At 44.3% G+C, this 16,111-nt stretch overlaps 1 protein-coding gene across 1 annotated transcript in view; it reads right to left on the bottom strand.

The window, feature by feature from the left end:
• Nucleotides 1–291: 291 nt before the first annotated feature.
• Nucleotides 292–16,111, bottom strand: part of LOC123484162 (receptor-type tyrosine-protein phosphatase-like N) — a gene marked incomplete at its 5' end in the record, with an annotated part of 39,122 nt that continues 23,302 nt past the window's right edge. Inside the window, 11 exons of the mRNA XM_045214169.1 lie at nt 292–1,942; nt 2,978–3,051; nt 3,209–3,273; nt 3,687–3,740; nt 7,032–7,198; nt 7,810–7,929; nt 8,331–8,408; nt 8,518–8,591; nt 8,882–9,029; nt 9,356–9,583; nt 13,452–13,661. Of these exons, the coding sequence (XP_045070104.1) occupies nt 1,871–1,942; nt 2,978–3,051; nt 3,209–3,273; nt 3,687–3,740; nt 7,032–7,198; nt 7,810–7,929; nt 8,331–8,408; nt 8,518–8,591; nt 8,882–9,029; nt 9,356–9,583; nt 13,452–13,661 (1,290 nt within the window). The remainder of the gene's footprint in view (nt 1,943–2,977; nt 3,052–3,208; nt 3,274–3,686; nt 3,741–7,031; nt 7,199–7,809; nt 7,930–8,330; nt 8,409–8,517; nt 8,592–8,881; nt 9,030–9,355; nt 9,584–13,451; nt 13,662–16,111) is intronic.

Here is a 16,111-nt window from a genome sequence, read left to right as displayed (position 1 = left end):
TTACATGTTGTGTTTATATTTGTGTTCAGTGTAGCTGTAGACATTGGTTCCTAATGGTTACTAGTCAGTATTATGGGATGTAGACATTGGTTCCTAATGGTTACTAGTCAGTATTATGGAATGTAGACATTGGTTCCTAATGGTTACTAGTCAGTATTATGGAATGTAGACATTGGTTCCTAATGGTTACTAGTCAGTATTATGGGATGTAGACATTGGTTCCTAATGGTTACTAGTCAGTACTGTGGGATGTGAATAGGAAATAACACAGTCAGACAACTCTATGCTGTTGCACCACATCACAATAGAGATTTAATTACATACATTGAGTTAAAAATATTTTTATAGTTGTTTTCTACGTTTGCTACATTAATAAACATTTAAGAAATAATGAGGTGAATTATTTACAATAATAACAGAGGTTTTACAGTAACACTGAAGACACTAATATATATATATATATATATATATATATATATGATTCAGGTAGTCAGTATACAGTAATAGTCCCATGACAACATGAATATAAATAAAGCAATGGGTTTATAGTTCCAGTTGAATAACAGACAATCATGTTAGAGGCAAACACCAGCCCCTTAGAGAAACTGGTGGATCGTATGATACACTAGAATGTCACTCACTTCACCCTCGCCATAGTCAGGGTCTCTGTCTTCTTGCATAAAAAAAGTGTATGAGCCACGGGCCTCATGCTGTTATGCGATATGGATGGATACCTACTGGAGTACAATGACTGGTTTTACAACATCTCCACGACAGCAGGGAACATGGTAATACAACATCTCCATGACAGCAGGGAACATGGTAATTCAACATCTCCATGACAGCAGGGAACATGGTAATTCAACATCTCCATGACAGCAGAGCAGGAGGGAACATGGTAATACAACATCTCCATGACAGCAGAGCAGGAGGGAACATGGTAATGCAACATCTCCATGACAGCAGAGCAGGAGGGAACATGGTAATGCAACATCTCCACGACAGCAGATCAGGAGGGAACATGGTAATACAACATCTCCACGACAGCAGATCAGGAGGGAACATGGTAATGCAACATCTCCATGACAGCAGAGCAGGAGGGAACATGGTAATACAACATCTCCATGACAGCAGATCAGGAGGGAACATGGTAATACAACATCTCCATGACAGCAGATCAGGAGGGAACATGGTAATGCAACATCTCCATGACAGCAGATCAGGAGGGAACATGGTAATGCAACATCTCCATGACAGCAGATCAGGAGGGAACATGGTAATGCAACATCTCCATGACAGCAGATCAGGAGGGAACATGGTAATGCAACATCTCCATGACAGCAGAGCAGGAGGGAACATGGTAATACAACATCTCCATGACAGCAGAGCAGGAGGGAACATGGTAATACAACATCTCCATGACAGCAGAGCAGGAGGGAACATGGTAATACAACACCTCAATGACAGCAGATGGTAATTGTAGTGAGACGTGTCTGAGACTGAGGATCAGAGTGAGAAAGGAGAAATGTTACAGTATCAAGTCACAGTATTTTAGAGGCAGATCTCAACATACAATCCAATGACAAGACACTGTAAAGGGGGTCCTTACCGTACATTTGAAGTGTTCTTGTCTGATCTGAATAATATACAGAATTCTTTGAAACCACATTTAATTTAGTTATGAAAGCATAATAACAGAAGCCTGGTCCCAGATCTGTTTGTGCTGATCTTGGTGTGACAATGACTACAGGAGTTGGCGAGACAGCACAAACCAGGCTTCAGTAATAGCAATGCACTCTGGGAAATGTAGTTCCTCCCTGGTTGTTGGCACAGGTGGCACCGGTGGTTGAGGTGGTAGATATAGCAGGGTTCACTGTGGCAGAGCCTTGAGGATGGCATTGACCTCTTCAGCCACAGCGGTCAGGGCAAACTCAAACTGGTCCTGAGAGGGAGACAGAGAGGGAGGGAGACTGTCAGACATACAGAGAGAAATCAACCGATCCTCCGCCCGTTAACACAATCGAAAGGTCAAATGCTTTATTATCTAAATTGTTGAAAGTGTGTGTGGGCGACGGAGAGATGGTGCAGTCTGAGGCCATGTGGCGGAGAGTGATGTGGGCGCTGGAGATGGGGGGTGTGTGCTAGTGGGTCTGGGCAGGTGTGATGTTGTGGATGTTTGTGTGATGTAGTGGATGTTTGTGTGATGTTGTGGATGTTTGTGTGATGTTGCGGATGTTTGTGTGATGTAGTGGATGTTTGTGTGATGTTGCGGATGTTTGTGTGATGTTGTGGATGTTTGTGTGATGTTGTGGATGTTTGTGTGATGTTGTGGATGTTTGTGTGATGTTGCGGATGTTTGTGTGATGTTGTGGATGTTTGTGTGATGTTGTGGATGTTTGTGTATGTTTTCTATTGTTTAAAAATATCTCATCAAATCTTACAAAAAACAACAATATTGAGTTGCGCCCCCTTTTGCCCTCAGAACAGCATCAATTCGTCAGGACATAGACTCTACAGGATGTCAAAAGTGTTCCACAGGGATGCTGGCCCATGTTGACTCTTATGCTTCCCACAGTTGTGTCAAGTTGGCTGGATGTCCTTGGGTGGTGGACCATTCTTGATACACATGGAAAAATGTAGAGCGTGAAATACCCAGCAGCGTTGCAGTTCTTGACACAAACTGGTTTGCCTGGCACCTACTACCATACCCCGTTCAAAGTCACTTAAATATTTTGTCTTGCCCATTCACCCTCTGAATGGCAAACATACACAATCCATGTTTCAATTGTCTCAAGCCTTAAAAATCCTTCTTTAACCTGTCTCCTCCCCTTCATCTACACTGATTTGAAGTGGATTTAACAAGTGACATCAATAAGGGATCATAGCTTTCACCTAGATTCACCCGGTCAGTCTATGTCATGGAAACAGCAGGTGTTCATAATGTTTTGTACACTCAGTGTAGTTGAGAAGGCCATACCTTGGTGTGCACTAAGCTCGGTCTCTGGTCTCGAATGTGTTCCAATGTCGCAGCAATGTCAATCTCCTTCACACCTGGAAACACACAATATGCATTATGACGTGAAAAATCATATTTCACCAACATGGAGTCAATGATTCACAATACTATATAAAGTATCTATCTAGTGATATAAACTACAAGGCCAAACTATCAAAGATGTCTGACAAAGATCAAAGATGTCTGACTCACCCTTAGCCATGCGATTGAGGACCATGTCAATAAGGATGTAGGTTCCAGTTCTGCCAGTGCCGTCACTGTACGAGACAGAGAAATACCTCATCAGATCACACAGCATGTCATAAAGACCACAGATATAGAATCTATAGAACAGGCCTACCCATTCAAGTCAATGATGGCATAATGAGTTTACCAGTCAAATTGCCAGAGGTTCCAAGCTATTTCTATAATTATATTCCTTAGAGACACAATAGAGACACACAGTAGCAATGGTACATTGTAGAGGAGTTTGATTTGACAGACAGAATATAAAGCACAGGTTGTCTCTTCTAGCCTGGTCCCACATCTGTATGGGCTGTACAGCCGACTCCTATGGTTCATTGTCAATGAAAATGACCATAGAAGTTTAGTAAGACAGTACAAACAGATCTGGGACCAGGCTAAGTCTTTTCCTATGTATAGAGAAACTAGGTTAGAGCTGTAGGTTTACCTGCAGTGGACGATGATGGGGCAGGATCGGCCTCTGTAACACCTATTCACCTTCCTGTTAGAGGGAGTCAGAGGAGTGGGTGGGAGGGAGGGGGGTGGGGGGAGAGGGAGGGAGGGAGAGAGAGAGAGAGAGGGGGGTGGGAGGGGGTGACGGAGGGTGGTGGGTGGGTGGGAGAGAGGGAGGGGGGGTTGGTGGGTGGTTGGGAGAGAGGGAGGGAGGGTTGGTGGGTGGTTGGGAGAGAGGGAGGGAGGGAGGGAGGGGGGGGGGAGGGGGGGGGAGGGGGGAGGGGGAGAACAATATCACAACATGTCATTTTAACTGACAAGTCTAGATCGGATGCTGCATACAAGTACTGTTACTGCTTTACTGATCTTAAAATATACACAGAGAAACAAGGTTCCCATCTCTGCCTGCCTGGAGGCCTGGATAATAATTCAAGTTAGTTACAACACATTAGTCTTTGAGGTTGAGGTTAGAGAAACTCAACCCATCAGTGGGAAAGAAGGAAAAAGAAAGAAAGAAAAGAAAGAAGAAAAAGGAGAAGAGTTTCTCTAACCTCAACCTCAAAGACTAATGTGTTGTAACTAACTTGAATTCTTATCCGAACCCCAAGGGCGACGGATGGACTATCCGGCCAGTGTCGACTCCTGCTGCAGTCACACCTGCCAATGATCATTTTTGTGACTATGCAACTGGACCCAGACTACTAGCTGCAAATCACAAAAATGACACTGGGAGATGTGGGAACCCCAAGGGCCAATAGCTGACCACTATCACTGGAAGACGTGGGAACCCCAAGGGCCAATAGCTGACCGCTATCACTGGAAGATGTGGGAACCCCAAGGGCCAATAGCTGACCACTATCACTGGGAGACGTAGGAACCCCAAGGGCCAATAGCTGACCACTATCACTGGAAGACGTGGGAACCCCAAGGACCAATAGCTGACCACTATCACTGGGAGAAAGAGAGGAATAACCAGGGAAGGAGCTAGAGAGAGGACTGAGAGAAAGAGAAAGGTAGTGAGGAAGGTAGGTAAGGATTTACTAGGAAAGAGAAATGGCTAGAGTAAAGGAGGCAATCAGGGAAGGACAAAGAAGTGGAAAAACATGAGCTCAAACTAAAAATGAAGGCAAATATACACAGTTGCTTCATTAATCTTGCAAGGCTCAAACAGCACCCCATAGTACAGAGGACAGTATCTGGCCACACAGTCATTACATAGGACAGTATCTGGCCACACAGTCATTACAGAGGACAGTATCTGGCCACACAGTCATTACATAGGACAGTATCTGGCCACACAGTCATTACATAGGACAGTATCTGGCCACACAGTCATTACATAGGACAGTATCTGGCCACACAGTCATTACAGAGGACAGTATCTGGCCACACAGTCATTACATAGGACAGTATCTGGCCACACAGTCATTACATAGGACAGTATCTGGCCACACAGTCATTACCTAGGACAGTATCTGGCCACACAGTCATTACAGAGGACAGTATCTGGCCACACAGTCATTACATAGGACAGTATCTGGCCACACAGTCATGACATAGGACAGTATCTGGCCACACAGTCATGACATAGGACAGTATCTGGCCACACAGTCATGACATAGGACAGTATCTAGCCACACAGTCATTACATAGGACAGTATCTGGCCACACAGTCATTACATAGGACAGTATCTGGCCACACAGTCATGACATAGGACAGTATCTGGCCACACAGTCATTACATAGGACAGTATCTGACCACACAGTCATTACATAGGACAGTATTTGGCCACACAGTCATTACATAGGACAGTATCTGGCCACACAGTCATTACAGAGGACAGTATCTGGCCACACAGTCATTACAGAGGACAGTATCTGGCCACACAGTCATTACATAGGACAGTATCTGGCCACACAGTCATGACATAGGACAGTATCTGGCCACACAGTCATTACATAGGACAGTATCTGGTCACACAGTCATTACATAGGACAGTATTTGGCCACACAGTCATTACATAGGACAGTATCTGGCCACACAGTCATGACATAGGACAGTATCTGGCCACACAGTCATTACATAGGACAGTATCTGGCCACACAGTTATTACATAGGACAGTATTTGGCCACACAGTCATTACATAGGACAGTATCTGGCCACACAGTCATTACAAAGGACAGTATCTGGCCACACAGTCATTACATAGGACAGTATTTGGCCTGGCCACACAGTCATTACATAGGACAGTATTTGGCCACACAGTCATTACATAGGACAGTATTTGGCCTGGCCACACAGTCATTACATAGGACAGTATTTGGCCTGGCCACACAGTCATTACATAGGACAGTATTTGGCCTGGCCACACAGTCATTACATAGGACAGTATTTGGCCACACAGTCATTACATAGGACAGTATTTGGCCACACAGTCATTACATAGGACAGTATTTGGCCACACAGTCATTACATAGGACAGTATCTGACCACACAGTCATTACATAGGACAGTATTTGGCCTGGCCAGACAGTCATTACATAGGACAGTATTTGGCCTGGCCACACAGTCATTACATAGGACAATATCTGGCCACATAGTCATTACATAGGACAGTATTTGGCCACAGTCATTACATAGGACAGTATTTGGCCACACAGTCATTACATAGGACAGTATTTGGCCAGACAGTCATTACATAGGACAGTACTTGGCCACACAGTCATTACATAGGACAGTATTTGGCCTGGCCAGACAGTCATTACATAGGACAGTACTTGGCCTGGCCACACAGTCATCAACAGCCAGCTACATACACAGCAAAACCGGCAGGGCAAGGTCATGGTAGTTCAGTTGCAGTTCAAAATTCAAAAGGCACTCCCACATCTGAGCTGTCTTTGTTGCAGGTGCCATGGTAACAGCTGAATAATATGAGAAAGAAGAAACCCACACACTGCTCTAGCTAGTATCACTGCTCTTGATAGTATCACTGCTCTTGATAGTATCACTGCTCTTGATAGTATCACTGCTCTTGATAGTATCACTGCTCTTGATAGTATCACTGCTCTTGATAGTATCACTGCTCTTGATAGTATCACTGCTCTTGATAGTATCACTGCTCTTGATAGAATAACTGCTCTTGCTAGTATCACTGCTCTTGATAGTATCACTGCTCTTTAATAAGCTTTACATATCGGCCTCAAGGCCTTCGTCAGAGCCGATACGTAAAGCTTATTAAAGAGCAGTGATACTAGCAAGAGCAGTTAAGTTGCAGTGAAATAAGTGATGCTCCCCAGTGGTTCATGTCAAGATGCACCAACAGACAACATCTGCAGTACCTGCGGAAGTCCAGCAGAGGGCGTGTGGAGGTGGGGATTCCATTGGCGGGCCAGCTGAGCAGGTGAAACTGTGTCAGGGTACGAGTCTCCTGGGTCTGCACGTTCTTCAGGTAGAAACTACGAACCAGGAAGTCCTTACACCAGATGTGTTCAGAGACCAAGTTCACCTTGGTAGGGAACAAAGATGATTTAATATCACTCAGTGGCCCTTTAACACAGTAGTGCCACAATATAATTAGAACGACTGCGGTAGAATGGTGGGTGGATCGGCAATCATCTGTACATTTACATTTACTTCATTTAGCAGATGCTCTTATCCAGAGCGAGTTACAAATCTGTACGTACCACATTGAGTAGTGGTGTTAATTATAGAGATACGCCGTAGATCAGCGGTTCTCAGTCCTGGTCCTTAGTTTTGTCCCCAGCGCCACACACCTGATTCAAATCATCAACTCGTCATCAGATTTTGAATGATTTGAATCAGGTGTGTGGCGCTAGGGCAAAAACAAAGGACCAGGACTGAGACCCACTGATCCATAGCGTATCTCTATAATTACGGTAACAGCACTACTCAATGTGGTACGTACAGATGATTTCTAGAAGGAAAATACCTCTCAAACCATGGTAATTGACTGGCACAGTCATGGGTACACATAGCCGCGGCCGATCCACCCACCATTCTACTGCAGTGGTTCTAATAATATTGTAGTACTACTGTGTTAAGAGGCCACCGAGTGATATTAAATCATCTATGGCTATAGATGTATAAACCACTCACCTCGTAGATGTGGTAGAGGGAGGATCCCTCGTCAGGCCAGTAGCGAACACACTGAGTGTCTCCGTCCTCAACCAGGGCAGTCATCATCACTATCACTGTGCATCCATTCTCCCACACCATCTATGGTACAACGACCCACTGTCACACACCGGACTGTACTGGTGTACACTGTGATTGACATGCCAGACTAGGGCCATAGTTACTGCCCACAATTTCCTTCAAAATCAACCGTGTCGCCATAGCTGCGTTTACACAGGAAGCCCAGTTCTGATCTTTTGCAAGTTTCAGTTTATTCATGTGCCATTAAAGTGCTTTCCTTCAACATTTTGGGTCAGCTGACTCAAGCAAAAAAGTTCCTCAGAGTACTGTGTGCGCCACTGACCTGCCAGAAGTCAGCGATGGTGTGTGCGACTGACCTGCCAGAAGTCAGCGATGGTGTGTGCCCACTGACCTGCCAGAAGTCAGCGATGGTGTGTGCCCACTGACCTGCCAGAAGTCAGCGATGGTGTGTGCCCACTGACCTGCCAGAAGTCAGCGATGGTGTGTGCCAGTGGTCCCTGGGTGGCGATGTAAGCAGGCAGTCGAGGGTCGTGGTCAATCTGGGTTTTACAGAGAGAGGATATGAGTGACGTCTGTGCCAACCACAGGACAAAGTCTATACCGTCACCACCGTAAGAGCAGTGATATAAGACTAGCAAGAGATCTTACTATGGTGCTGGCGTTAATGTAGTCTTCCTTGGTGGAGTTGCTCTCTGCCTTCAGTTTTACACGGGAGTGATCATCTGGAACAGAACAGATAGTAACTAACCGAGCTCTAGAAGAGGATCGCAGATATAATTATGTAGGCCTGGATTCAATCTAACGCAGATTAACGGCCTGCGCACAGCAATAGGCTTCTGAAGGCAATTTCCCTGACGTTTGCTGAGACCACGCTTGCTCTGAACGCTGTGCAGATGCCAGCTCAAGCAGAAATCCACTTTAAGTCAAACACAGTGCACAGGTTAATATGTGCTTGTTAAAATCCCAGCCCAAGACTGGAGGATAAACCAGAGGAGAGGTATATAAGACTCACAGGGCAGAGAGTCAGGGCAGCGGTTCTTCTCCAGGTGGGGTTCACTCTGTGCTACTGTAGCAGCACTGGGTTCAGCCTGGTAGGAGCACAGAGCCTCCCACTCCTTCAGCAGACGGTCCTTATTCTTCAGATGGTCCTCCATATAGGCCTGGGGGGAGAAGGAGACAGAGAGGAACACTAACGTTAAGAACAGAGTTCTCCTCCCCATATTATACCAGCTGTTTAAAGCTCCATGATCAATAGTTAAACAATGAGTAGGAAATAGAAAAAACTGACCAGTAGGAAATATAATGACCCCATACCCTCTGAAACTTACCAGTAGTAATATAATTGACCCCATACCCTCTGATACAAACCAGTAGGAAATATAATGACCCCATACCCTCTGATACTGACCAGTAGGAAATATAATGACCCCGTACCCTCTGATACTGACCAGTAGGAAATATAATGACCCCATACCCTGATACTGACCAGTATCATGTGACCAGTAGAGATGTCCATCTTTGACTGGGCGGGCTCTTCGCTCCAGGAGGGTGTACTGCTGTGTGAGGAGGGGCTGTGTTGGGGTCCGTCGCTGAACTGGGACGACACACTGCTCACCCTGGACGTGTCCGTCCCCCTCCGGCCCCCCGCTCCCACACCCACCGCCTCCTGACGACTGAACGACGTCTTGGCTGCCATGTGCTGCCTGCAGAGCTCCTGGGAAAGTCAACAGAAAGAGATTCCGTTAAACAAAACGCAAATGAGAAGCTAATCACTTTCATCAGCAATAATTATGATTTATCATCACAACTTGTGAGAAAATAAATAGAGACATGTTACGGTAAAATGTAATACAAGCAACTAACAACGGTGTATGTGTAAGGTTCTGTATTTGTTTTCTTAGTTCACCTTGTGTTCTTGAACGTAGCCCTGTTTCTTTGTGTTCTTGAATGTAGCCCTGTTTCTTTGTGTTCTTGAACGTAGCCCTGTTTCTTTGTGTTCTTGAACGTAGCCCTGTCTCTTTGTGTTCTTGAACATAGCCCTGTCTCTTTGTGTTCTTGAACATAGCCCTGTTTCTTTGTGTTCTTGAACATAGCCCTGTTTCTTTGTGTTCTTGAACATAGCCCTGTTTCTTTGTCTTCCTGAACGTAGCCCTGTTTCTTTGTGTTCTTGAACGTAGCCCTGTTTCTTTGTGTTCTTGAACGTAGCCCTGTTTCTTTGTGTTCTTGAACGTAGCCCTGTTTCTTTGTGTTCTTGAACATAGCCCTGTTTCTTTGTGTTCTTGAACATAGCCCTGTTTCTTTGTGTTCTTGAACATAGCCCTGTTTCTTTGTGTTCTTGAACGTAGCCCTGTTTCTTTGTGTTCTTGAACGTAGCCCTGTTTCTTTGTGTTCTTGAACGTAGCCCTGTCTTTCATTTTTGTTCATTGATTACACCTGTGTTAGTTACTCACCTGGTCTCATCAGCTCCTTATTTAGTTCAGTTCTTTCTGTTTGTACCTTGTGAGGTATTGTTCGTTTTGACTCTACTAAGCCTTTTCCTAGCTCGTTTGTGAGAACCAGTTTTAGCCTTCAGTCCTAGTTTTGATTCACCTGCCTGTTTGCCTACCTGTGTATGACCATTGCCTGCCTGTGACCACGATTCCTGCCTTCTGCAAAGGTGAAATAAACACGTGCCGCGCTCTGCGCGTGACTCTACACCTTTTTCTCCCTGAGTATGGAGATGTATGCTCAATACAAAATGATAACCAACTCATCGTGGCTTTGCCACAATATTGGAAGAGGCAATTACTTAAAAAATAAACTAAAGAATTAGTCTGCCTGCCACCCGTAAAAAAAACATAAATGGCTTAAAACGATTAGTATAAATCGAAAAATGTATCACTTCAAGTCAAAGGTTTTGACAGCAATGCAGCATAAAATTCAAGTCAGTTGGGAACAGGGCTTTGATGTCCCATTACCTACGCATCGGGTCTATGAACCGACACATAAATAGTTTCATTTCAATTTAAGCTATTATATCAAATACTTGCTATAAAAGGAATGCTCAATACATGGGGCATTGAACAGTCAGCCCTGTGCAGACTCTGCCACGACGAAACAGAATCAATAGAACATATATTCTGGCACTGTCCATCGGTGGCTCGCTTTTGGAGTCAGGTCCAGGAATGGTTGTTATGTCATAATATCAGGGTTCAGATGGACCTGCAAACTGTATTGTTAGGGGATCTGAAAAACCACGATCAGTCAATGGGAAATATAATTATTCTCTTGGGTAAAGTATTTATTTTTAGGTTAATATTGGTAGAAATATTACAAATAGGGAGGTCCAGGGCCCTCGTCAGACATCATAGTAAAATTAGGGATGTATTCTAAAAGGAAATATATTTTTTTTATTATAAACTAGCTGAATGCTGATTGTCTGAAAGCCGTGGTAGAATTAAAGCAATAAGGCCCGAGGAGGTGTGGTATATGTCCAATATACCACGGCTAAGGGCTGTTCTTACGCACGATGCAACGCGGAGTGGTATATTGGCCATATATCACAAACCCCAGAGGTGCCTTAATGCCAAGGCAGCAGCTACTCTTCCTGGGGTTTATTATGGATCCCCATTAGTTCCTGCCAAGGCAGCAGCTACTCTTCCTGTGGTTTAATATAGATCCCCATTAGTTCCTGCCAAGGCAGCAGCTACTCTTCCTGGGGTTTATTATGGATCCCCATTAGTTCCTGCCAAGGCAGCGCTACTCTTCCTGGGGTTTATTATGGATCCCCATTAGTTCCTGCCAAGGCAGCAGCTACTCTTCCTGGGGTTTATTATGGATCCCCATTAGTTCCTGCCAAGGCAGCAGCTACTCTTCCTGGGGTTTATTATGGATCCCCATTAGTTCCTGCCAAGGCAGCAGCTACTCTTCCTGGGGTTTATTACGGATCCCCATTAGTTCCTGCCAAGGCAGCAGCTACTCTTCCTGGGGTTTATTACGGATCCTCATTAGTTCCTGCCAAGGCAGCAGCAACATTAAGGCAGTTATATACAATTTAAAATATTACATGACATTACATTTCATAACACTTTTCAGAACACATTGAGTGTTCCCTCATAGCACTACTCCACCATCACATATTTACAATAAAACATCCATGTGTGTAGAGTGTGTGTCTTATCATGTGTGTGTGTGTCTCTTCACTGTCCCCGCTGTTCCATAAGGTGTATTTTTATCTGTTTTTTAAAATATTATTATACTGCTTGCGTCAGTTACCTGATGTGGAATAGAGTTCCATGTAGTCATGGCTCTATGTAGTACTGTGTGCCTCCCATTGTCTGTTCTGGACTTGGGGACTGTGAAGAGACCTCTGGTGGCATGTCTTGTGGGGTATGCATGGGTGTCCGAGCTGTATGCCAGTAGTTCAAACAGACAGCTCAGTGCATTCAGCATGTCAACACTTCTTACAAAAAGAAGTAGTGATGAAGTCAATCTCTCCTCCACTTTGAGCCATGAGAGATTGACATGCATATTATTAATGTTAGCTCTCCGTGTACATTTAAGGACCAGCCGTGCTGCCCTGTTCTGAGCCAATTGTAATTTTCCAAGGTCCCTCTTTGTGGCACCTGACCACACGACTAAACAGTAGTCCATGTGTGACAAAACTAGGGCCTGTAGGACCTGCCTTGTTGATAGTGTTGTTAAGAAGGCAGGGCAGCGCTTTATTATAGACAGACTTCTCCCCATCTTAGCTACTGTTGTATCAATATGCTTTGACCATGATAGTTTACAATCCAGGGTTACTCCAAGCAGTTTAGTCACCTCAACTTGCTCAATTTCCACATTATTTATTACAAGATGTAGTTGAGGTTTAGGGTTTAGTGAATGATTTGTCCCAAATACAATGCTTTTAGTTTTTGAAATATTTAGGAATAACTTCTTCCTTGCCACCCATTCTGAAACTAACTGCAGCTCTTTGTTAAGTGTTGCAGTGATTTCACTCGCTGTAAAAGCTGACGTGTATAGTGTTGTCATCCGCACCCATAGACACACTGGCCTTTCACGGGCCCACGAGAAGCAGGAAAGCGTCATCATGATCGTCATCACCACGATTGAGACCCCGCAGTCTTTCCTGTTAACTGAGGCCTAGCCTGTCCCAGAGTCTAATATTGAAGGCCACATATAAGGCTCTAACCTCTCCTACCTGGTAGTCAAAGTGTGTCTCAGGTTCCAAATGGCACCCTATTCCCTATATAGTGCACTACTTTAGACCAGTTCCCTATATAGTGCACTACTTTAGACCAGTTCCCGATATAGTGCACTACTTTAGACCAGTTCCCGATATAGTGCACTACTTTAGACAAGTTCCCTATATAGTGCACTACTTTAGACCAGTTCCCTATATAGTGCACTACTTTAGACCAGTTCCCGATATAGTGCACTACTTTAGACAAGTTCCCTATATAGTGCACTACTTTATACCAGTTCCCTATCTACTGCACTACTTTTGACATGGGCCCATAACGCTCTGGTTTAAAAGAAGTGCACTATATGGGGATAAAGCTGTCATTTGGGACACACACACAAAGTGTCTCCTCTCTTACCTGGTAGTCAAAGTGTGTCTCTGGTCCTCCCTCGGGTCCGAGGCCCAGTTTCCCTGAGGCCAGCTGCTGAGTGTGGTGTCTGAGACAGGCGATGGTCAGCGCCACCACCACCACCCCGCCCACACACGCCATGGACACCAGCGCCAGTACCAGCCCACTGGAGCCCTCCTTCACCCGCGTGGCATGGGGCAGCCCATCACCCTCGCTCCTCTGAAGGGGGAGAGAGAGAGAGAGAGAGGAAGAGGAGGAAGAACAGAGAGACAGGGAAGACACAGAGACAGGGACGACAGAGAGACAGGGAAACCAGAGAGACAGGGAAGACACAGAGAGACAGGGAAGACACAGAGAGACAGGGAAGACACAGAGAGACAGGGAAGACACAGAGACAGGGAAGACACAGAGACAGGGAAGACACAGAGAGACAGGGAAGACAGAGAGACAGGGAAGACACAGGGAAGACAGAGAGACAATAGAGGGAAATAGAGAGGAGAGAAAGAGAGAGAAAGAGGAAGGGAAAAGGTTATTATGATGATGATGATGATGATGATGATGATGATGAATATTATTATTATTATTAGTAGTAGTATGTCAATAAAGATACTTGTTAGTTTATAGAGATGTTGTTAAGAAGGTAGTTGTCTTCAGAGGATCCAGGTGTGAACTACCAGGTGTGAACTACCAGGTGTGAACTACCAGGTGTGAAACAGGGAAGGGACTCAGGGGGTATGCTAATTTGGTATAGAGCAGACCTAACTAAATCTATTCAATTAATAAAAACAGGAACATTTTACATTTGGCTAGAAATTCAAAAGGAAATGATCTCAACAGAGAAAAATGTCTACCTGTGTGCTACCTATATCCCCCCACTAGAATCCCCATACTTTAATGAAGACAGCTTCTCCATCCAGGAGGGGGAAATCAATCATTTCCAGGCCCAGGGACATGTACTAGTCTGTGGCAACCTAAATGCCAGAACTGGACAAGAACCTGACACCCTCAGCACACAGGGGGACAAACACCTACCTGGAGGTGACAGCATTTCCTCCCCCTTATGCCCCCCCTAGGCACAACTACGACAACATAACCAACAAAAACGGGTCACGACTCCTGCAGCTCTGTCGCACACTGGGTATGTACATAGTCAATGGTAGGCTTCGATGGGACTCCTACGGTAGGTACACCTATAGCTCATCTCTTGGCAGTAGTACTGTAGACTACTTTATCACTGACCTCAACCCAGAGTCTCTCAGAGCGTTCACAGTCAGCCCACTGACACACCTATCAGATCACAGCAAAATCACACTCCACTTGAACAGAGCAATACTCAATCATGAGGCATCAAAGACAAAGGACCTGAATAATATTAAGAAATGCTATAGATGGAAGGAAAGTAGTGTGGAAACCTACCAAAAAACAATTAGGAAACAACAAATTCAGACCCTTTAGACAACTTCCTGGACTAAATGTTCCACTGTAACAGTGAAGGTGTAAACTTGGCAGTAGAAAACCAAAACAGTTTATTTGACCTCTCAGCTTCCCTATCAAATCTAAAAACTTCAAGCAGACAATCTAAGAAAATTAACAACAATGACAAATGGTTTGGTGAAGAATGCAACAAACTTAAGAAAGAAATTGAGAAACCTATCCAACCAAAAACATAGAGACCCAGAAAACCTGAGCCTACACCTTCATTATGGTGAATCACTAAAACAATACAGAAATACACAACGGAAAAAGAAGGAACAGCATGTCAGAAATCAGCTCAATGTAATTGAAGAATCCATAGACTCTAACCACTTCTGGGAAAATTGGAAAACTCTAAACAAACAACAACACAAAGAGCTATCTATCCAAAACGGAGATGTATGGGTAAACCAGCTCTCCAATCTTTTTGGCCCTATAACAAAGTATGAAAAATGTATGCACTCACTAAAAATGTAAGTCGCTCTGGATAAGAGCGTCTGCTAAATTACTAAAATGTAAATGTAAACAAAGAACAAACAGCAAAAACATATAGATGATCGAATAAAAATCTTAGAATCAACTATTAAAGACTATCAGAACCCACTGGATTCTCCAATTACATTTAAAGAACTACAGGACAAAATACAAACCCTCCAACCCAAAAAGGCCTGTGGGGTTGATGGTATCCTAAATGAAATGATAAAATATACAGACCACAAATTCCAATTGGCTATACTTAAACTCTTTAACATCATCATCAGCTCGGGCATATTCCCCAATATTTGGAACCAAGGACTGATCACCCCAATCCACAAAAGTGGAGACAAATTTGACCCCAATAACTACCGTGGGATATGCGTCAACAGCAACCTTGGGAAAATCCTCTGTGTTATCATTAACAGCAGACTCGTACATTTCCTCAGCGAAAACAATGTACTGAGCAAATGTCAAATTGGCTTTTTACCAAATTACCGTACGACAGACCACATATTCATCCTGCACACCCTAATTGACAAACAAACAAACCAAATTTGGCATGAGGGTCTGCTATACAAATGGATGGAAAGTGGTGTTGAGGCGAAAACATACAACATTATAAAATCCATGTACACAAACAACAAGTGTGCGGTTAAAATTGGCAAAAAACACACACATTTCTTTCCACAGAACCGGGGTGTGAGACAGGGATGCAGCTT

The sequence above is a fragment of the Coregonus clupeaformis genome, unplaced genomic scaffold (genome assembly GCF_020615455.1).
Source record: "Coregonus clupeaformis isolate EN_2021a unplaced genomic scaffold, ASM2061545v1 scaf0207, whole genome shotgun sequence".
Lineage (NCBI taxonomy): Eukaryota > Metazoa > Chordata > Actinopteri > Salmoniformes > Salmonidae > Coregonus > Coregonus clupeaformis.
The sequence above is the reverse complement of the archived record's forward strand: the minus strand, read 5'-3'. Positions and strand labels throughout refer to the sequence as shown.